The sequence below is a fragment of the Marmota flaviventris genome, chromosome 6, assembly GCF_047511675.1.
Source record: "Marmota flaviventris isolate mMarFla1 chromosome 6, mMarFla1.hap1, whole genome shotgun sequence".
Classification (NCBI taxonomy): domain Eukaryota; kingdom Metazoa; phylum Chordata; class Mammalia; order Rodentia; family Sciuridae; genus Marmota; species Marmota flaviventris.
Genome location: NC_092503.1, coordinates 114,809,706 through 114,833,657, shown reverse-complemented (window position 1 = coordinate 114,833,657; position 23,952 = coordinate 114,809,706). Strand labels below are relative to the sequence as shown.

The following is a 23,952-nucleotide window of genomic DNA, read 5'->3' as shown; positions in this document are numbered from 1 at the left end:
GGAGACCTGGTCAGAGGAAAGCTGAACATGAGCGGCCAGAGGTCCATTCCTTAGCATCAGCTGAATGACGTGGAAGTGGGCCTGCTGGGTTTAAGATCAGTGAAGAGGATCACATGCCACTTTCCTGAGTGCGCAGGACTGAGGTCTCTCCAGGTTTACCAGTGAAAAGTCATGAAGCACTCCAGAATGCAGTTGGTGGAATGGAGTTTCTACAGGTGCTTGCCTGGTTTCTGTCTCTTCTATTGGACCCAGCCTAATACCAAGCACAAGAAAGGAATCAATAAACATTCACTAAATGAAGATAAATGAAGATTCACTAAATGAAGATAACAGAGCTTGCATTCATGGTGGCGGGAGCCCAGGATGCCTTGACCAACAGATATATGCTGATGACCAGGCAGGTCAGGTGGCGTGGCCATAGTGCTGGTGCAGGAAGATTTGTGCCACTATAACCATGCATTTTCTTGTTTTATATCTTCAGTGGCTTCCAACTGCCATGAAGACCCTCCCTCAAACCCTCCCCATGGCCTGACAAAGCCCCAACTCTCATTCTCAGTTGTACTGACCTTTTTTCAGTTCCTTGAACAAGCTAAGTAGATCTTCTTAGATTTTTGCCCTTTATGTCCTTGGATAATCTCAACTATTTATCCAGGTTTGAGTTTAGATGTTCCTTCCCCTGAGTGCCCCTCTCTGACCCCCTAGACTAGATTAAGGCCTCTTGCTACATATTTTCATGAACTCTGAATTTCTCTGGCAGAGTATTTTTTTCATACTGTGTTGAAATTTCTGGTTTCACTGTTGTCTTTTTCTTTGGTCAGAAGGCAGGAACTGTATCTGTCTTTGTTCACCCGGCCTAATACCAAGCACAAGAAAGGAATCAATAAACATTCACTAAATGAAGGAGAATCAGTTCATGAACAGTTGCACAAAAACTACCTATAAGCTTGAGTTTTAGGCTGTTGCAGTGCAATATGTAACATTTTTTTTTGTATTTATGTTTTAAAGGTAAAAATGCACGTCAAGTCAGTTACTGATTTTGAATGGCTGAAACAGAGTAGATTTTATTTTAAGGAAGATTTGGATCAAACTGTGGTATCTATTACAGATGTTGATTTTGTTTACCAAAATGAATTTCTGGGATGCACTGATCGCCTTGTTATTACTCCGTTAACAGATAGGTAGGAAATTCAGTTCTTGTCATTCTATTTTGTAATTAAATAACATGCTTAAAATTGTTTTATAATTGTATTTGAAATATTAACAAGCATATTGCTGTCATGTTGGGCCTGTGACAGCTCATCAAAGCCAGTCTTAACAATGCAGTAACCTTAGCTGTTACTTAAATGAACAGGCACATTAAATTTTTATGAAGTAGGAAAAAAGTGAAAGAATAAAAGCAAGTTTGAATGTTAACAGTGAGCAATTTAATAATGAATTTTAGACTGCAAGACAGAAAAATAGCCTGAGAACTATAAAGGAAGTTATTAGTATTGCAAAGAAGGAGATGCCTTGAATATCACATGAGGCCCTGGTTCAGTCTTCAGGATTTTTCATGTTTAGAAATTGATACCTACAGTGAAGTTTCTTGATCAAGCGGAATGATTAGTCAGTAGTAGATCCCCTTACATTTCTTTCCAGTATTTGACACAGGGCAAGAACTGGGAATTTTTCATCTTTGTCTATCTCTCTACGCTCAGTTCAATATGCTGTGCATAGGAAGCACTCAGTAAGTGTTTGTAGAATTAACTTAAATTGGGATTTAAAACAGTTAGTTAAATGTTTAAGTAGGTCTGTTTCCAGGTAAAATTATAACACAATCAAATTATATCTTCAGCCTCCTCCTGACTTCTCTAATCCCTCCTTTGTTTGATCCCCTTTTTTATGTGGGTTTCTCAAGCTTTAAAATAAGTAGCCTAGGCTGGGGATGTGGCTCAAGCGGTAACGTGCTTGCCTGGCATACGCGGGACTCTGGGTTCGATCCTCAGCACCACATAAAATAAAATAAAGATGTTGTGTCCACCTAAAACTGAAAAATAAATATTAAAAAAATTCTCTCTCTCTCTCTCTCTCTCTCTCTCTTAAAAAAAAAATAAGTAGCCCATTCCCATCACCTTGGCCTTTTACTTGTTATTGTGCACACACAAAGCCTTGTCTGATTGACACTTGCAGATGCTACATCACCCTAGCGCAGGCTTTGGGAATGAACATGGGAGGTGCCCCAGCAGGACCTGCGGGCACTGGCAAGACAGAAACCACCAAAGACATGGGCAGGTGTTTGGGGAAATATGTGGTCGTGTTCAACTGCTCAGATCAAATGGATTTCAGAGGCCTTGGAAGGATTTTCAAAGGCAAGTGTGAAATAATGCTCATTAATTTTTGACATAAATTTAAAATGATATGCCAAGTAACTTAACATTAGTGTGGGTTGAGCTATAGGATATTGTTCTTTTTCTGGATCAAAAGTGGCTTGATATGATCATTTTCATGGGTTTATTGCTGGTGTTATAGTCCATGCATTGAATGAGTATTGGATTATGAAAGTGGAATCAATATATAATGGACTGAAATAGCAGTGGAGAAGGTAAGATCACGATAGCAAATTGGTGACACGTCATTCCCTTCCTGTGTGAAATCCCACTGAACTGAAACATTTTTTAAAAGCTTAGCAACCCTGGAAAGTAAGAAGAGAGTGGCCATTTGCAGTTGGAAAATTTTGAGAAAATCCTGGAAGGTAGGTAATAGGTGATTTTAGATGGACAGAAAACAAAAACAAACGAAATGTTCAAGGGCACTTCAGCTTCAGAGCTCAGTCCTTAGAAATCTCTTTAGATATCTATATGCATTCTCTTGGTGATCTTGGGCAAACCCAAACTTAAAAATACCATCTATAGGAGCTGGGGTTGTAGCTCAGTGGCAGAATGCTTGCCTAGCATGTGTGAGGCATTGGGTTCAATTCTCAGTACCACATATAAATAAATAAAATAAAAATCCATTGACAACTAAAAAATATTTAAAAAAATATCATCTGTAGGATGACTCCCAAATTTATGTCTCTTGGAAACTCTGGCTTCATACATGTAAATGCCAACTTAACATCTCCACTTAAAAGTGTAATAGGTCCAAATTCCCTACATCCAGCACCAAACTCCTCCCCTCTGTTTCTCTCTCTTCCTTAGCCTTCTTCATTTTCCACTCCATTCTTCTAGGTACTCAAGAAAACTCCTTTACTCCTCTGTTTTCTCTCTTATTTACATTCAAACTGTCAGCAAACACTGTTGGCTTTACTTTCAAAGTGTACCTCGCATCTAACACCCTCGTCTCACTGGACCATTTCAGTAAGCCTCCTAACTGGTCTCCCTGTTGACCCTTTTCCCTTCTGTTCTAGTCTCCAACCTGCACCTCGGTGATCCTTCTACATGTAGGTCAGACCCTGACACTCTGCTGCTGAAAGCTGTGCAGTGGCTTCACTCATAGTAAAAGCCAAATTCCTTACAGTGGTCCTGTTGTTCTACATGCTCACTCCCACTCCTTCCCGGGTCCCCAGTGCATTGCTCTGACCTCTGACCTCATCTCCCAGTGCTTTTCCCTCATTCCCTCTACCATAGCCTTATTGACCTTCCTGATGTTGCTTAGACACCTGAAGCATATTCAACCCCCAGAGACCCTACATGCTGTTTGTTACATTCTTTTCCCAGATCTCTCTCCACGTGGCTCACTTTATAAAGGACATCCACAGCATACACAGCTGAAAATTTGAAAGATTTCTCTTTGAGATGAAGTGTAAGACAAAGATTGTCATTATCATAACTTCTGTTCATCAGGGCATTATAATTCTAGCCAGTGGTGTAGAGAACAACAGCAGGAACCACAAAAATACAAAGATGAGGAAGAAAGGATAAAATATAGGAAGAAATATAAGAAATTTTAAAACTTTTAATTTAAAATTTAAAAATTTAAAAGAAAGAAATATAAAATAAGAAATAAGGAAGAAATGTAAAATTTCATTATTTCAAATGATGTGGCCGCTATATAAAATTGAACAAATCTATAGAAAAATAGAAATTAGAAAAGTTACTGGAATATAAAGTTATATAAATCAATTTTATGTCTACAAATCACAAAAAAGTTAGAAAATGAAATTTTCAGAAATATGTTCTTTAGAACATAATTGAGAGAGTGATATTGGGGTGGGAATGGATAACTAGACCAGGGTAATATAGTAGAGATGCAGAAACAGGCCAAGGACACTTGGCATATGGATAAATGGTGGTGTAAATCAGTGATGAAGAGTTGGGCTTTATAATAAATTGTTCTGGGATAATTGGTGAGTAATACTTATCAAGGGGATTGGATCCCTGCCTCACACTTTACACAAAAAAATCAGTTTGGGGGCATAAGTGCTTATATGTGGAAAGTAAAACTATATAGTTTTCAGAATGGAAATTTAAAAAAAACTCACAAACCATAGAGACAATGTTTTACTTGCCTCATTTAAGTTTAAAGCTTTTGTTCATCAGCGAATACCACAATGAAAGTGAAAAGCCATGCCAGAAATTTGGAAAAGGCATTTTTCACAGGAAAAGAAATTTTATATTTCTTTCTAAAATGGGTTGTATCTTATATATGTGTGTGTGTGTATATATATATATATATATATATATATATATATATATATATATATATATAGTCTACAAATCAATGAGAAAATATAATAGGAAAATGAGGAAAGGCATTTTGCATATGAAGAAAACCAAATGAATAGCAACCAAGTAATGTATATCATGATGTGATTCCCTTTTGAACTTAACATTCTAACAAAAACTTAACTGTACCATTGTTGACCCCGGGTAGAGATGTAAGGCAACAGAAACACTGTTCACCCCTGCTGGGAGTGTAAGATCTTTTGGGAAGTCAGTCAGCATCAGTTTAAAAGGCATGTACATGTTGACATCATGGTTTCTCAGCTACCCAACTCTTGGTATATATTCAGATGAACAGTGCTTTGTACCATGGCACGTGTGAATATTCACGGCAGCATCACGCGTAACAGCAAATAAGTGGAGACAACTCTGTGTGTCTCCTGTGGTAGCCTGGATATGTAAATTGTGAACATGTCATTTATACATTACATACAAAGGAAGGAAAATTATATATTAAATTTTATTTAACAATGTTGCATAGCATCACAAATGAGTAACTACAATGAGATGCATTGATAGAGAACATATCACACACTAGTATTTATTTTGAAATCAGTTTTATTTTTAATATTGACATGTAATATTTATATTTATTTATTTATGGGATACATTGTTCTAATTCAATACATGTATACAATGTGTAATGATGGAATCAGGGTAGTTAGCACTTCCTTTCTTCAGATACTTTCATTTCTATGCATTGGGATCTTTCTTCTCTAGTTATTTTGAAATATGTCATTAACTCTTGGAGACTCTAGTTGCCCTATTGTGCTATATGACATCAGAACTACTCCCTCTGCACTGTTATGGTGCTCATGCTCAGCCCTCTCCCCATCCCTCACTCTTCTCCTTTCTGCCCTCTATTGATCTCCTCTATTCTCCTCTCTACTTCTCTTTTTCAGCTTCTGCAAATGAATAAGAACATGTGGTATTTATAATTATATATAAGTCTAATTTGTTGTGAAGGAAGCAAGTCTTATAAGAACACACAGAATATGATCAAATTTATTTAAAATTAAAATTATTTAATATGCCAGATAGGTAAAATAAAAAATAAATAATATATACATATATTATTATATCATTTCATATTACATATTATCCTTGTACATTAATATATTATTATTATGTGTATTCTATACACACACACACACACACATAGGTTGTTTTAAAAATGATGATTTTTCCACGAAGTTCAGATTAGCAGCCATCCCTCTTGGGTTGGGGAGAGGGAACAGTAGTTGGGGAGAAAGGCTGGAACTTCCCTATGATGTGTTAAATATCAGGAGTTCACTCATCCAGCCATTACTTTAAATGGGATGATCAGGGTGATCTTGTCTCAATATTTTAGTCTTTATTTGATATTTCTCCACTTAAAAAGGAGAAGACGGCTGGTATGGTGGCTCATGCCTGTAATTCCAGTGGCTTGGGAGGCTGAGGCAGGGGGATCATTAAGTTCAAGGTCAGCTTCTGCAATATAGTGAAACTCTATCTCAAAATAAAAAATTTAAAGGACTTGTAGAGCTGAGGATGGAGCTCAGTGGTATAGCACTTGCTTAGCATGCATAAAGCCCTGGGTTTGATTCCCAGCACCATAAATAAGTAAACAGGCTGGGAATGTAGCTCAGTGGTAAAATGCCCCTGGGTTCAATACCCAGTGGTACAAACTCAATAAATAAATAGGAGAAGAAAACATAAACTATAGACTGGAAGAAGAATATTTTAGCATATATAACTATCAAAAGATTAATATCCAATATTTAAAAGATTCTCCTTAAATCATTAAAAAAAAGCAAAATGAAACAATAATGAGATGCCATTCTCCCTCCTACCATATTGGTAAAAATGGAGAAGTATGGCAAAATCACTATAGGTTAGAATGTGTAGCTGCTCAGTGCTGCTCTGGGTGTGCAATGTGGTAGAACTGCCTCACAAGAAGACTTTGGTAGCATTTGGCATATCTTCTTTGACTTAGAATTTCCACTCCTCACATGCAAGACTGCTGCATTGTTTTTGCAAATCATTAGCACTAACCCCAATGCCCTTTGAGAATAGCATGAATTTTTAAACTGGCATATTTATACAACAGAACACTGTATAATATAGCCCTCCAAAGATCTACGGCACTGGATTAGATCTGCATGTATCATCATAGGTAAATCTCAGAAAAACAATATTGAGCAAATCAAATCACAGGAGGATATATACAGTATTCTTTACAGATAGACATACATAAATTTTGGACAAGCTAATTATGTAGTGTCCACAAATGCAAGCAAAAGAGCAATATTTTAAAACCATCCAGAGGAACCATTGATGTAAAGTTCAGGATAAAGTTACCTCTGAAGAAGGAGGGTGTGTAGATGCAAGGGGACATTCATGAACTTGAACTCTCTAATATCCTATTCTTTAGAATGATATCTGAAGTAAGAAAGATTTGATGAATAGGTACATGGTTTTTATTTATATTGTTTCTCAAAATTGTTGGCATGTTGAAAAAAAACATTCCCAAGAGTCATTTTCTGATCAGAGAGAAGAGAGTTGGAAGATGATTGAGAGAAGCAGAATAGAGTACAAGGTAACCCTGGAAGGTCAGGATTATCATATCGAGGGCGGAGAAAAAGAAAAGGAAGTGGCTTTTTCTCCAGTGTTTTTCTTTCATATAAAAGGTGTGACACAGCCTTCTGAAGTAGGAGCCAGATAGGTCCACCTCAGATGGGGGCTCAGGCCAGAGAGGCAGGGCCAATGGACAGTGGGTTAGATGACAAGCCCCAAGTCTAAGGGGGAAGCTCTCCTGCCTCTTCCTCCCCTTTCTTTAAAGCACCAATGACAGGCATGCACTCTGCAAACAGAGATTTGCCTTTGAGATGAGTAAAAAAACACTGAAAAACCATTATACAGAGATGACAGTCTTATGAAATATTTGAAGAATTTAGGAAGGCTCCCCCAACCAGTGAAGAGACCTACTGGAAACAAAAGAGAACTCAACAGTCAGTAAAATTCATAGCTTCAGAGAGATTCAGGAATTGATCATGTTCCACCAATGAAAGAAAAACAAATTGATATGAGACAATAATTGGAATTCTTGGAAATTGAACATGCATATTAGCAGAATACCCAGCCAAGAGAATATACTGTAAAGGCAGAAAGAGATGAAAAGTTTAATGGAAGAACTGAAGGATCACAGGGATAGATAGATAAATTCTATCATTCATGCAATGGATATTACCAAGGGAGAGAAAAGAAAGACTGGGGGTGGGCAATAATAAAAGTCATAAAAGCCTTTCACATAGCTGAAGGTAATGATGGTTTCCATCCTTACAGAGAGAGGGGGGCCAATGTTCATGATAGCCAGGTCTGCCTTTGTGCTGGGTTTTGTGAGAAATAAATTAAAATCCCTTTGGTCTTCCTCTTTCTCATCCTGCATCCTTACATTTCTATCTCACTGCAATAAAAAAAGAACAGAGAGCTCTGACCCAGGTGGGGCATCCCTTATTTTGTCATTTCCCCCAAACACTATGGCTCCTTCCATTGTCATCTCACTTCAGGACTGGGCCAAACTATACCCACCTCCAGCGTCCCTGAATGATGTGTTCATACTTTGATTTTGACAGTGTGCTATTTTCATTGTTTTGGTGATGACATACAAATAATTAAGGATCTCCTTATCACTGGAATTCAATATGTCTTTGTAAAGAGGCAGATATGAAATTTTACATAAGTGTGTTTGCATATATGTTTGGAAGCACCTTGGAGAAATGATTGCTATCACGAAGGTGGATGGTGGAGTAAAACTTTACAAATTAACTGTTTTTCATGCCAGGTCTTGCACAGTCGGGTTCCTGGGGCTGTTTTGATGAGTTTAACAGAATTGAATTGCCTGTATTATCAGTGGCGGCACAACAAATTTATATTGTTTTGACAGCGAGAAAAGAGAGGAAAAAACAGTTCATATTTTCTGATGGTGATCGTGTTGATTTAAATCCAGAATTTGGAATCTTCTTAACAATGGTGAGAACACAGGCTTCAGATGCAATTTGATTAGTCTAATTGTTACAGAGTTAAGTAAAAGTATTTATGTATTTGTCGTTAAGTAACTATCCAGGAGTCATGAATGCTTTGTTTTTTTGTTTTGTTTTAGTTGTAGATGGACACAATACCTTTATTTATTTATTTACTTACTTATGTATATGCGGCGCTAAGGTTGAAACCCAGTGCCTCACACATGCTAGGCAACCCCAGCCACCATGAAATCTTTTTTTTTAATTTTAAATTTTAATTTTTTTGTTATAGTTAGACATGATACCTTTACTTTATTTATTTATTTTTTATGTGGTGCTGAGGATCGAATCCAGGGCCTCACCCGTGCTAGGCAAGTGTTCTACCGCTAAGCCACAACCCCAGCCCATCCCATGAACTCTTTATTATATGATTTTTATTTGTTTTTCCCCCATGGTTCTGGAGATCTAACCAGGCCTTCACACATGCCAGGCAAGGGCTCTGCCACTGAATTACATCCCCAGCCCTGACATTTGTTTTGAGTAGTAAAAATAGCCCAGATAGAAGATGAAATAGTATAACATGTTAATAACAATAGCTACTGCTTGTTAAGCACTTAATATGTGTAAGGTTCTGGGCTAAATGTTTTGTATACTGAGTCAGCACAACTCATGCCATGCTGCAGTAACAAACAGTCCCCAAATCATAATTGCTTAAAACCACAAACCTTTATTTCTTCCTCATGCCACATGTCCATTATGAATTGGCTGGGGTAGGAGCAGGTAGTCATGGTCTGCTTTAAATGTCTTTATTCTGGTACTCATGCTGACAAGGTACTCACTAGCTCAATCATTGCTGGTTGGTGCAGCAGAGATAAAAGAAAACATGAGGAATTGTGCTCTGGCTCAGCGTTTCTGTCCACAAATAACACAAAGTCACAAGACTCATTGGCTAAAGCAATTCACAGGACCACACCTAACTTCAAGGTGACAGGGCTGGACAGCCCTACAATGCAATTGCAAGGGAAAAGAATGTGATATATTTGGTTAGTGATATTGAAGACTATGCATGCACGTTATTTCATCCTATGACTCTGATAGCTCTCTGGGGTTGATATTTCATAGTCAAGGAACTTGAGGCTCAGAGAAGCTGAAAATACTGCTCGAGTTACACAGCCAGTAAGAGTATTATATCTCTGACATTAGAACTTGACTGCTTATAATTTCTACACTTTGTTTTTTCCTGATACTTAATAGGAGGAAATGACTTAAAATTTTCAAAATAACTTAACAAGATCCTATATCAAAGCAATTGTAACAAATCCAATTACCATGTGATTGAGGGCAGAATTTCGGGATTCAGCATTATAAAGATGGAAAACCAAAGACATGAATGAACAAGAGTTTCTGTGAATCAGGGAAATGAAGTTAACGTTGAATCCGTTTTAATGTTTTTAGATACTAAATTAAATCTCTAAGTTTTGCAAGATGACACAAAGTATTCTGTTTTCTATGTCTCAGTAGACAAAGATAAATATAGGAAACAGCAGCAGAAAAGTTTCTGATAAATTTTGTTGTTAGCAAACATGCAGGAAAGCAGTTAGGAGGAAATAAGAACAATCCAGAGATTAGTTATAACTCAGGAATGGGATGAAGAAATTTACTCAGTGTGAAACTAGAGCATAGAAAAATTTAAAAGAAACTTAACATTCTCCTGGGTTAAGAATATTAGAAATATTATTTGGATATTGCATTAAGCTATGAATAACTGAGACATGAAAAAATAGCCGCTTAATAGATAAGATCTTAAGGTCTATGTTCATACTTGGTCATGGTTTCCATCTTCAAGGTCACTTTATGACCCAAGACACTGCCCAAGCATCTCTGTTTTGTTGTAGCCAAGTGATTAAATTGGCCCCCTTAGTCATGGAGGGTCTTTCACAGTGTGTCCCTTTTCCTCTCACTACGTAGAATCTCATCACCCCAGCCCAGCCATGAGGCAGGTGGGACAGTGTTGTTTTCAATCTGGGTGGAGAAGTGTGGTTAAGGAAGGGGAGGGTCTATGCAGAACAACTAGAAATCTCAATTTCTAGCACTTAGCAAGATACCTGGCCTCCTGACAGAACCCTGTACATGTTCAGGGGCTGTTTCTTTTCTTTTCTTTTGGCACTAGGGACTGAACTCAGGGGTGCTTTGTCACTGAGTTCTGTCCCCAGGCCTTTTAATTTTTATTTTATTTTAAAATTTTGAGACAGTGTCTCACTAAGTTGCTTAGGGCCTCGCTAAGTTGCTGAGGCTGGCCTTGAACTTGCAGTCCTCTTGCTTCACCCTCCAGAGCTGCTGGGATGACAGGCGTGCACCACCACACCCGGCCAGGGACCAAAGGTTTCTTAATGGACTCTTGTTATTTGCTTTGCTTGTCTTTGAACCACCAACCTTTCCTTGGGGACTTTTGGGGCTGTCCTATCTTCTATCTGTTGTTACTTATGAGGAGACTTTGTTTCCTTCCCACCTCCACTTTTGTCCTTTGTAGCCTTTTCTCATCATTCCCTTCTTTATTTCCTTTCATCCCCCCCCCCTGTTTTTTTAAAATGGTACTTTGTTAGCCCGATAACTAACTATGACTGCAGAGAATATTGAACAGATGAAATAAAAATGACCTTCCTAAAGTTTTCTCCTCTTTCAATAATGTACATTGGACCATCATTATTCAATTTGTCAGTTTTCTATTCTTTTCTTTTTTGTTTTTAAATGCATAGGCACATAGATGCTTAATTTTTGCTACACAAAATTTTGCATTACTTTAATAATATAATGAAAACGTGTATATATATCTATCTCCATGTATATATGGAGTGGTATGTACATTTTTAAATACAAATGGTGTAAAATGTATTTTGGGAAAGGGAAGGACATTTTATGAATCTAACGTTTTCGAATACCACTGTAGAATCTGAAGAGTAAGAAATGTCTTTGTATTAAGAAACTGAATGTGGGCTGGGGTTGTGACTCAGTGGTAGATCGCTTGCTTAGCATATGTGAGGTCCTGGGTTCCATCCTCAGCACCACATAAAAATAATAAATAAAATAAATGTATTGTGTCCATCCACAACTAAAAACTTTTTAAAAATCTGAATGTATTTGTACTTGAATCTGAACCAAGACGAGGAGATGTATTTACATTCAAGAATCAACAATGAAGATTGTAGCATTAATTAAAAATTAAATATATTCTAACTCTTAGAACCCTGGATATGCTGGGCGCCAGGAACTGCCAGAAAATTTGAAAATCCAGTTTAGAACTGTTGCTATGATGGTTCCTGATAGACAGGTATGCACCAGGACTTATAAGTGGAACATAATTTGTGGTTTTTAAAAAGCCATTCTTTCCCCTTAAAGTTGCTGAAAAAAAATCTCATATTAATTTTCAGATCATTATGCGAGTAAAACTTGCAAGCTGTGGTTTTCTTGAAAATGTTATCCTGGCTCAAAAGTTTTACGTTCTTTACAAACTCTGTGAAGAGCAACTTACTAAACAGGTAACTTTATCCATCTCTTTTTCTCCTATAGTATAGAATTTGGTTTTCCACTTTGCAATTTTACCTTGATAAATGATAATCAGTGAACTAAAAAACAACAACAAAAAACCCCCAACTCCATTGACTCTTTTCTAGAGTGTATTTATGATTAATTTGGCATACTTATAAGTAATTTGACCTACTGATTTTGTATATTTTTAAAATCCTTTATTTGGAAAAAATTGTAGATTGACAGGAAACTGTAAGAAGGTGTGCACCTTTTACCCAGTTTCTCCCAATGTTGACATCTCATAAAGACAGTACAATAATGAAACTAGAAAATTGACCCTGTACAATCCACAGAGTGTATTAAGGTTTCACCCTTTATGCATGCACTCGTGAGTGTGTGTCTCTGTGTGTGTGTAGTTGTAATGGAACTATGTCACAAGCAAAGATTGTGTAACAACCATTACAGTTAACATACAGAATGGATCCATCAGGTGACAGATGCTCCCACTGAAGAAGAACCACACCACTCTCTCTCCCAAATCCCTAACCCACTGCAGCCATTAATCTTTTCTCCATCTATAATTTTATATCAGGAATGCTATGCAAATGGTATCATGGAATATGTAACTTGTTGGTGGTGCATTTAATATCTGTGTGTCACTCAGACTGTGTCATTCTCAAAAGATATTTAGGGTGTGAACCCTGTATCCTACCCTGGATTTTCCAATAGGAATGATCGTTTCTCAGTCAAAGGAAAAGGACAAGAATTTAGCTCCTCATACTTGCAATTCAGATCCTCCAAAATGACAGCAGATTGTCTACCTATTTGTAGAGAGTGAACTTAACATTTAGAGTGTTTCAAGTAAATAATCTCCTCCCACCTCTTTTTCCACCCTAGGTCCATTATGACTTTGGACTGAGAAATATTCTATCTGTGTTGAGAACGCTTGGAGCTCAGAAAAGAGCCAGACCAGAAGATAGTGAATTAAGCACAGTCATGAGAGGACTAAGGGATATGAACCTCTCTAAATTGGTATCTTTCTTCTCTGAATTTACTTCCCTTCCATTGGTAGTAGGGGTTGGCTCATATTGAGCTGTGGACACTAATAATTAGAGAGTTAATGAGCATGCTTCCGGAAGAAGGTAAAGGACTCCATCACCCTGCATGACAGAAAGGACTGCAAGTGCCTTCTCCTCTGTTGGGGGCAGTGAAGCAGGTCCACTGTGGGCTCCAGATCCAGATTTTCATTCCACTTCTCCACTATTACAGTGTAACACAAATTCTAAACACAAAAATCTAGATTCACAGGAAACTCTGAGAACTTTGTCCTTTGTCCATGAATAGCTTGTTTCCAATAAGCTCCTCTCTAATATCTGTATAGTTCATTACTATTGCAAGTCTGTTGAGGTGGACTGCCTTATTTGAGCCTCGTGGCAACTCTCTGATATGGGCAGCTGATTTGCTTATCGTCATTCGACTTATGGGGGAACAGAGACTCCGGGAGGGAGAGGACTCACCTGTATTCCTAGTGAGCCAAGGAGCCAAAACAAAAATCCATGATTTTGGGAAGCCAAATCATCGGCTCCTTCCAGGGCACCTCACTGCCTCTCTGATAATGGTATTCTTGCAACTTCTAGACAAACATTGGAGAAAGCATCACAGAAGTTCCAGAGAAGAAGGGATTAAAAATCAGTAGGGGTCATAGGTTGGGCAATCTGTGTATTAAAAACTTCTTCTCAGGCAGAAAGAACGCTGCTCTAATGGGGCTTTCTAGTCAATACTGGATGAAATCACAGAGAGTGTCCTGATTTAAATGAAATATTGATATTGTGTTCTCATGGCATTGGAACATAAGTCACATGTTTTTTAAAAAATATTCATTCTTAAGCTTTAGGTGGATACGATATCTTTATTTTACATTTATGTGGTGCTGAGGATTGAACCCCGTGCCTTGTGCATGCTAGGTAAGAACTCTACCACTGAGCCACAACCCCAGCCCCAAGTCACATGTTTTTAGGGTTAATGTGAACACAGTCTGAGAAGCAGAATATTCATATGAAGTAACGAAGTCAGACCTTGAGCAGTAGATTGAGGCTGGATTGTAGCTATCAGATGCCAAGGAACTTTAGGCACAGTGTGAATTCAGTGGTGATGTTTAGAAAAAAGTGGCAGAGAATGCAAATCTGATTAGGAGAGTACCAAACGGTTCTCTGAGCATGAAATGGTGTGTGCAGTGCACATCTCTGCTTGTTGATAGGTGTTTGTTGACTAAGGTTATTTTAACCTGTGCACCCTTAGGTTGATGAAGATGAACCCTTGTTCCTCAGCTTAATCAATGACTTGTTTCCGGGGTTACAACTGGACAGTAATACTTATGCAGAACTGCAGGCTGCTGTAGCCAACCAGGTTCATCTAGAAGGTTTAATTAACCACCCACCCTGGAACCTCAAACTTGTACAGGTAAGGGCATTTTAGTCTGTTATCAGTGCAACAGTAAGTGTGTACTGCTAGAGGTCACCATGTGACTACAACATGATTTGCATCTTATTTGATGGAAGTGTTGAAACAATTAGAATGCTACATACATACATCATTGCAGGGAGAGTCCTCACGGTATGAATTTGTCCTAGAGAGAAAGTATGGGTTTACCCTGCCTCACAGAAAACAAGCAGTAATTTACTCTGGTTGTTACTTCACCTGGTGAAAAGTATGGACGGTAACCAGAATCCCCAAAACAGTTGGAATGTGAGCTTCGGCGTCCAGGGGCCCAGTGCCTTAGAAATCTGGGCTCCCTCACTGCTTTTTTTTTTTTTCCTGTGTGGTGTGCTGTGTCCTTTACCTACATAAAAACTTGAACCCATTGGCATCTTTCTCTCCACCTACTTCATCCTGTGACAGCTCCCTAACCTCCACCTATGGACTCAAGAACCCGTAGCAGAGACACAGGCTCAAATCTCTACGAGCTTGCTTTGAGGGGTGTTTCCCAGGGCTTTTGGAAAATGAAGGAGCAGAAATTGTATTATAAATTGAATTTGGAAAGAAATAACAATTCTTACTTTAGCTCACTATTCTCTACCAAATTATGGCTCATGCAAATATATGGGACATATCCAGATCTCACATGGAAATATATGGAGAAACATTTAATTATTTTTCATTATCCATGTATTGGAAGCCATTAGAATTTTTTTTTCTTCTTGGCACAACATTATTTTGCATATGATATCCATACTGTATAATACTAAAATCCTAGTCATCTCAATGAGTGACTCTAGAATCTTGGTGGGTGTCAGTAACATTATTCTTGGACATGGTGGTATAGCCAGTGCTTCAGTTGCTTTTAAAGGATGGGTTATAATAGTAATACATTTCTATCCAAAATGCTAGGACAGCTCAGATTCTACCTCGGATGGGTTGTGAGATCTTTGACTTCTTATTGTTATTAAGAGAACCACAGGCAGGATGTCTGCTGATATGCTCTTAGTATATGTCTCCTTGAATCCTGTTTGCCCTTTCCACATGCTGCCTTCCTGGCTTCTATGTGCCTTTACTTGTAATGCAAGAGAGGACTGGAGCCACTTTGTGGGTAGGCACAACAGGTTGACAGTACCTGAGAGTTTAATCCCTGTCCCCGAGTCAGCCTCTCCTTAAATAAGGACTGATAGGTGATGGAGAAGGAAAGTCAAGCTCCCCTCTTCCAGGTGGATCCTCAGTCCCTGAGGTGTAGCTCACATCAGAAACTCCCCAGCAGAATCATGCTTAAGTCTCTCCTCTGCAGGTGTCCTCAATCACACCTGGCCTCACTTCTCCCCATTCCTGTCTTGCTTTTTCCTCCTCCTTCTCCATTTCTCCTGGGAACACTCCTGGGGAGGGGCGGGGAAGCCTTTGCTCAGGAATCCTATTCAAGATGTGCTTCTGAGAGCCCCAAGGCCCGCCATGAATCCTGGATCTTCACTGTGGTGCGTGGAGTTGCGGCTTTCTACCACTAAGGGGCGATATCATCACATTGCACACAGAGAAAATTTTGCATGTGGAAAAACTGCTGGTTCTCAATCCGCAAACCAGAATCACAAGGAATAGTTTGAGAAGCAAAAAGTAGACCCCAGGTTGATGGTTATTCCAGAATGTAATTCAAGTCCCACGTCGTCATTACTTTAGCACTTATGTTGTTTTATCATGTGGTGCCAATTCGCTGTCTCTATCTAGCAACTCAACAGTTTTGACATTTTTTAAATACTGAACTAGTTACTTGAATGAAAACTCATTTAAAGCTTTTCACATTTCAACTAGCTACTATGCATGTCAGCGGAAGACTCATAAATTACATTTTTTCCCAATTTATTGTTTTAATTGTGTAGTTATATGAGACCTCTCTGGTTCGGCATGGCTTGATGACTCTTGGGCCCAGTGGTTCCGGGAAGACAACGGTTATAACAATTCTGATGAAGGCATTAACAGAATGTGGAAGGCCTCATAGAGAAATGCGAATGAATCCAAAAGCTATAACTGCACCTCAGATGTTTGGCAGGCTGGATACCGCCACCAATGACTGGACAGATGGGATTTTTTCTACTCTCTGGAGAAAAACGCTGAAAGCTAAGAAAGGTGCACAGGAGCCCGCCTCTGTGATCATTTTAACTTGCCAGTTTATAAATAATACAATATTTGTTTTAAACTTCTATTTTCATTATCTGTAGAGAAAATGTGATTTTTCCACTTTAATTGTTTGCAGGTGAAAACATTTTCCTCATTTTAGATGGCCCGGTGGATGCCATTTGGATTGAGAATTTAAATTCTGTGTTGGACGATAATAAAACACTCACGTTGGCTAATGGGGATCGCATTCCCATGGCCCCGAGTTGTAAGCTTCTGTTTGAAGTCCACAACATTGAGAATGCCTCTCCAGCCACGGTTTCTAGGATGGGCATGGTCTATATCAGCAGCTCTGCTCTCACCTGGAGGCCAATACTGCAGGTGGGGATGGGAGATGGGTGAGGCCTGCCCAATGCCTGGCCATTTTGCACTTTCCTCATAAACAGATTCTGCTCCTCTGCTGCAGGCCTGGCTGAAGAAGCGGACTACTCAGGAATCTACCGTGTTCCTGACTCTGTATGACAAAGTGTTTGAAGATGCATATACATATATGAAACTAAGCCTCAGTCCCAAAATGCAGCTCTTAGAGTGCAACTATATTACACAAGTAAGGGTTTGTTGTTGTTGTTTTACATTTTCTACTTTTGAGATTTCATTTTCACTCAGGGGCAGTTAATAGCGATCTAAATAGAAAATTCATGCAGTCCATAGAAATCTTTTTTTAAAAAATATTTTTTAGTTGTAGTTGGACACAATACCTTTATTTTATTTATTTTTATGTGGTGCTGAGGCTTGAACCCAGGGCTTTGCACATGCTAGGCAAGTGCTGTACCGCTGAGCCACAACCCCAGCCCAGAAGTCTTTTTTTTTTAATATTTATTTTTTAGGTATAGTTGGACACAATACCTTTATTTAATTTATTTATTTTTATGTGGTGCTGAGGATCGAACTCAAGGCCTCGCATGTGCTAGGCAAGCATTCTGCCGCTGAGCTACAACCCCAGCCCGTCCATAGAACTCTTTAAAATTTTTTTAAATTTGCTTTTGTTAGTTATACATGGCAGTAGAATGTATTTTGACATATCATATATACATGGAGTATAACTTCCCATTTTGTGGTTGTACATGATGTGGAGTTACACTGGTTGTTTATTCATATATGAACATAGGAAAGTTATGTCTGATTCATTCTACTGTCTTTCCCAGTCTCATTCCCCTTTCCCCGCTTTCCAATCTGGAGAACCTCCCCTCCTCCCTTCCCCTGCCTGTTGTGAGTCAGCATTCACATATCAGAGAAAACATTTGGCCTTTGGTTTTGGGGGATTTACTTATTTCACTTCACATGATAGTTTCTAGTTCCATCCATTTACTGGCAAGTGCCATAATTTCATTCTTCTTTATGGCTGAGTAATATTAAATTGTGTATATGTATATGTACCACATTTTCTTTATCCATTCATCTGTTGAAGGACACTAGGTTGATTCCAATACAGTGACCCCTATCACCACCACCTATTGAAAGACAGCATCTGCATATCAGAGAGAACATTTGGCCTTTCGTTTTTTTTGGGGGGGGGGGGCAAATCAGCTTATTTCACTTAGCCTGATATCCTCCAGTTCCATCCATTTACTGGCAAATGCCATAGAAATCTTTTTATGGTATGCACTGTTGAAGGCTCTGAGAAGTTTGATTCCTACTAAAGATCTTACAAATGATCACTGACATCTCTACTGCTTTCATTGCTCAGAGGGATGTCAGCAGGGAAAGAGGGATGAATCATCTCCTTCACTGTCAGGTTTACTAACTTGTTCCAGAAAGTGTGTCCAATGATGAGAGTCAATATGATAAATGAATCAAGCTAGCAGTTTGACAGAAAAGTACAAAGAGGAGTTTGTGGCTCTCAGAAAAACTTAGCAACATGGGCTTTGCAAATTTAGTGTAGCTCAGAAAACCTTTCAACAAAAATGTATTGGTATTCTTCTTTCCATACTTTGTTTTTCTAACTAGTCTTTGAAGAAAAACAGAACTAACCATAGATTTTTTTAAGGGCTTTTCTAGTTCCAGTCTATTGGTGATAATTACTCATGCTAAATCGTTACTCATGATTTGGTTTTCCAGGTAAGGGATATCAATCAGTGAGGCTGGGTACATTAGAAATAATACATAAGACCCAAATCAATGAATTATTTAGTGACCACTTTTAGATGTTTATATAGGATAAATTTTTACCTTGAAATAATTTTTTAAGGGCCAGATAATAATACTTTAGGGTTTGTATAACTCTTTGTCTCGACCATTCAACTTTGCTGTTGTAGCACAAAAGGAACTAGAGATGGTATGAATGACCTGTGTGACTGTTCCAATAAAACTTTATTTAACAAACAAGTGGCTGCTGCCCCACCTCCCCCAGAGAGCACAGTTTGCTAAGTCTTGCATAATGTTAAAAAGAAATAAAATCTTCCATCTGGAAAAGTTTGGATAATCAAACTTTAGAACCAGAAGGCTACCTTAGAAAACATTTAGACTGTGCCTTTCGCATTTCAGATTAGGAAACTGAGGCTCAAGGGTGACATGAACTGGGATTACAAACCACGCTTCCAGATTCCCAGGCCAGCGTTCTTCCTGATAGACCACCCAGCCTGTCTGAAATGGGTGGCTGGGGGCTGTAGGACAGTGATCAAGCAAGATCTTGAGATATTTCTGTTCTCTTTTCTTTCTTGCCTTCTTTTATTATTATTTCAAAGTTGTTATCTGAAAATTTTTAATAGAGAAAAAAATGTCTCTTACTTAAAAATTTTTTTAGTCTCTCAATCTTCTGGAAGGTTTAATTCCCTCCAAAGAAGAAGGTGGTATTTCATGTGTGGAGCATCTTCATAAGTTATTCGTGTTTGGCCTAATGTGGAGTTTAGGAGCCCTTCTGGAGTTGGAAAGCAGAGAAAAACTTGAAGTCTTTTTACGACATCATGAAAGCAAGTTAAACTTACCAGAAATACCTAAAGACACAAATCAAACCATGTATGAGTTCTATGTCACGGATTATGGTAAGTTTGGTGAATCATACCTTGACCGACTTTTTTTTTTTAAATATTTTAAAGATGTATAGTTACAAATATAGAAAAACTGTGATAGAAAATATAATAAGAGAATCAAGGCTAAAATCTGTCCACAGGATTAGCATAGTAGCTATTACTGGTTCAGAATCCAACATACCAACCAATCTTACCTGACTTTTTAAATGGGAAAAATATGAACTACCATAAACTCTCCTCTGGGTGGGGGATGGTAAACCAACTACAAGAAACAGAATTGTTAATACCATTTTTCAAAGAGCATACGTGCAAAAGATCATAGAAATTTTGCATATTAGCCATGCCAGGAACTGTGTAGAGACTCCTGACTTCTCCTTATGGAGTGGCCCAGGTGAAATCTGGCCTAAGTAGCAATGCCTCTTACATCATCTTCTTTCTAAGGCTGACGTAGGAAGAAAGCAGCATAGAGAAGAGAGATTCTTCATGGTGCAAAATGTGGAAATGCCCTGAGCATGTTAGTCCTACAGCTTCCCGGTAGGAAATGTTCCAATGAGTAGAGAATGACCCCAGCAGGTGGGGCTCTACTTACCTGTCACAGACTTGTCCTTCCCTGGGTGGCAGGCCCAGCTCACTTCTCCTTAAAAGAAATGCCCATGAACTTGGTACTTTTATCTGGAGCCCAGTCCCTAACTCTTCTAAACCCTACAGAGGGAAAAATATGCTTTATTGATATTTACTTTTATTTCCTCCTAAAATCTCTAAAATAGCAAAGAGAGTTTTTTTTTCCCCCAAATGCATGAACTCAAAAGGATAAATACAATAGGCAATTGGATGGCAATAACAAAATTTTGAAATCAACAGAGAGGGAAGTTGTAATTGATTTAGCATGCTGGGCAAAGGGAAACCTGAAAGTGACCTTGGGAAGTGTTGAGAAGTAATTCACCTTTGAAGGACTCAGATACTGGAAACTGGGGTGAAGGTGTAGATAAGAATCAAGAGGGCGTGTTGTTTAAGAAGACCTCCTGGTCCTTTCCTCCCAAGCTCGCTGCCGGACAGCTGCACGCAGCCCTCACTGGCAAAAGACTGAAGAGTTATGGTTTGGAGAGCATAAAACTGAGGGGTTTCCTAGGCTTGGGGCACCCTGGGCACATTAAAGGGTGGAAGACTCATATTGAAAATAAGTGCAAATTTGGGTTTGAAAGTTCTGTCCTTGAAGGAACTGAGATAAATGCATTTCCCCACCACTGGCACTCCTTAACCAGAATGAATGACCAGTGGTTCTGTAGCACATGATTAAGCATATGGAAGGTCTCAGTTGACAAAAGGGAACTCCAACTCAGAATGCAAAATGACAATTAAGTGAATCCTTAAATCTAAACATGAATTTTTCAGAATCCATTGTCAAAGCCAGGCACAGTGGCACTTACCAGCAACAAGAGGGAGGCAGGGGATCACAAAGTTGAGGCCAGCCTAGGCAATTTAGAGAGACCCTGGATGCAGTTCCCGGTACAATCAATAAATGGATGGATGGATGAATAGATACATACACACACACATACATAGAATCCAGAGCAATCCACAGTCGGTCATGTTCAAAGTTCAGGTTGCTTCCCCCAGAGCATGTCATATTATTTAAAGGCCAGGCCCCCGGTTACTCAGAGACTGGAAATCTATCTGCAGCAATTTTCTAATCATATGGCATCCAATTATTATGCCAATTAAATAATTACCTTCCTTTGTATCATCAAAGGTAGACATTGATATCTTTGTGTGTGTGTGTGTGTGTGTGTGTGTGTGTGTGGTACTAGGGATTGGATTCAGGGGAGCTCTACCCCTGAGCTATACCCCCAGCCTTTTAAATTTTTTATTCTGAGTCAGGGTATTAATGAGTAGCCCAGACTAGACTGGAACTTGCAATCCTCCTGCCTCAGCCTCCTGAGTTGCTGGGATTGTAAGCAGGCATCCCTGGGCTAGGTCACTGATACTTACTTAAAAGAGCCGTCTAGCTGGGCATGGTGGCATATGTCTGTAATCCCAGCAGCTTGGGAGCCTGAGGCAGGAGGATTGCAAGTTCAAAGCTAGCCTCAGCAACAAGCAAGACTCTAAGCAACTTAATGAGACCCTGTCTTAAAATAAAAAATAAAAAGGGCTGAGGATGTGACTCAGTGGTAGAGCACCCCTGGGTTCAATTCCCTGTACCACCCACTCCCCAAGAAAATGAAAGAGCAGTATGGTGAGTTTATGGCATTTCTTCCAAGCCAGTACTGGGTCTATACGTTTAGATGATGGTGTTTTCTTGGTTTTACTGGAGATGTCAACAAAAGGTTGACAGTACCTAGAATCACATCATTCTTCAAGGGAGTCCTAAGTGGTTCTCTGACTAAAATGTTGAAGGACTGCAGGTATCTCATCTCACCACAGCCTAAATAATTACTTTGTGTGGGGAGTTGGGGAGTGAACATGCTAGGAAACTGTTCTATCACTGAGCTACAACCCCAGTGCCTAAATGACTACTTTAGATGAAATGGAGTTGCCTGAGCACGTGCCCACGAAATGAATGAAAATATTACATACTTGGTGGTTAAAAGGGGTTCTAATATATTTATTCCATATGATCTCTAGCTAGTTATTCATTACCACATCTTTCATCCATCCATTTAAAAAAATCTGTGGACATTAACATTTTTGGAGGTACTTTATTTTTAGATTTAAAATAAAATATGAGAATTTCTGCTTTTAGATAAGATGGAGTAAGAGAGACTAGGTTTAACCTCTTACATTAGAAAGCTGAAAAAAAGGTATAAAGCAATGTTTTTCAGACATTGGAAAATGGGAAGCATATGACTCAAATCACTGAGGGAAGTGAACAAGGAGATTTTACCACATTACTACTGGAAGGCAGTTCCAGCAGCAGCTCAGGGAGGGAAACCCAAACAGGACTAGCAGTCTGTCCAAAAGGAGGAGGCAAAGGTGCATTCTGGGAAGGTCAAGAAGCTAGAATTGGCAGGGCAGAGCACCAGAGAGGAGGATCTGCACAGAGAGGAAGTGTCAGAGACCAGCAGAAACAGAGACAAATGTACAATTTTAGAAAGGTTTCCATACTCTATCAATAATCAATAACAAACAGACAAAATTAGTTAAGTATATAGAAGATTCGATCAACACAATCAACCCATTTTACCTGACTGACAGATATAGTCTACTGCCAAACAGAGTGCACATTCCCTTTAAGAATAGAGAAACATTTACCAAGATATTCTGGGCCATAAACTATTTATCAGTAGGGAGACTTTATAGCACTTCATGTCTATATTACGAAAGAATAAGGGTTTCAATTACATCCAAAGTAAGCAGAAGAAAGCAACAACAGTAATTAAAACAGAAATCAATGAGATAGAAAATAGAACAATAGGCAAAAAAAATCAATGAAACCAAAAAGATAGTTCTTTGAAAAGATCAATGAAATTAATAAATTGCTTAGCAGAGATATTGAATAAAAAAGGAGATATAAGTCACCATTGAATGAAAGGGCAGATACAGTAATGTATTTTAGGAAAGTGTTTTAAATGTTTATATGATCCAACTTATTATTTATAGCACTTATATTTTTGTATTCTGACACAATATTTGAAGAATGCATTTTCCTGAAGATGAAATTTTATTTACCATGTAGGTGATTGGGAGCACTGGAACAAGAAAGTTCTTCCATACTATTACCCAACTGACAGTATTCCAGACTATTCATCAATTTTGGTTCCAAATGTTGACAATGTTAGAACAAATTTTTTGATGGACACCATTGCAAAACAGCATAAAGTAAGTATAACAGGGTCTTAGATGGTCACAAAAAAGCCCAACTCTTTTCACAGGCTACAGACAGAAGAATTGAATTCCAAGACAAGGGCCTGGAGGTAGTGTCAATGCAGGGAAGCATTTTTGACAGATGAATGTCCTAGGGCACTCTGCAGCTCAGCATCCTCTGAGCTGCTGACCCCCAGCTTGCTGGAAAGTGGACTGTCTGTTCTAAGTCTTGTCCACACTCCCATGCTTAGGAATAATGACTCATTCTCTTCCAGCACTTTTACAGGACTCTATGCATTTTAT

At 38.6% G+C, this 23,952-nt stretch overlaps 1 protein-coding gene across 1 annotated transcript in view; it reads left to right on the top strand.

Moving 5' to 3' along the window:
* The window catches only part of Dnah8 (dynein axonemal heavy chain 8), a 276,612-nt gene that overhangs the window by 119,171 nt on the left and 133,489 nt on the right, over positions 1-23,952 (top strand). Inside the window, exons 39-50 of the mRNA XM_027943662.2 lie at positions 1,006-1,178; positions 2,170-2,348; positions 8,524-8,711; positions 11,943-12,029; positions 12,130-12,237; positions 13,124-13,258; positions 14,525-14,686; positions 16,585-16,831; positions 16,959-17,200; positions 17,286-17,426; positions 19,623-19,860; positions 23,522-23,664. Of these exons, the coding sequence (XP_027799463.2) occupies positions 1,006-1,178; positions 2,170-2,348; positions 8,524-8,711; positions 11,943-12,029; positions 12,130-12,237; positions 13,124-13,258; positions 14,525-14,686; positions 16,585-16,831; positions 16,959-17,200; positions 17,286-17,426; positions 19,623-19,860; positions 23,522-23,664 (2,043 nt within the window). The remainder of the gene's footprint in view (positions 1-1,005; positions 1,179-2,169; positions 2,349-8,523; positions 8,712-11,942; positions 12,030-12,129; positions 12,238-13,123; positions 13,259-14,524; positions 14,687-16,584; positions 16,832-16,958; positions 17,201-17,285; positions 17,427-19,622; positions 19,861-23,521; positions 23,665-23,952) is intronic.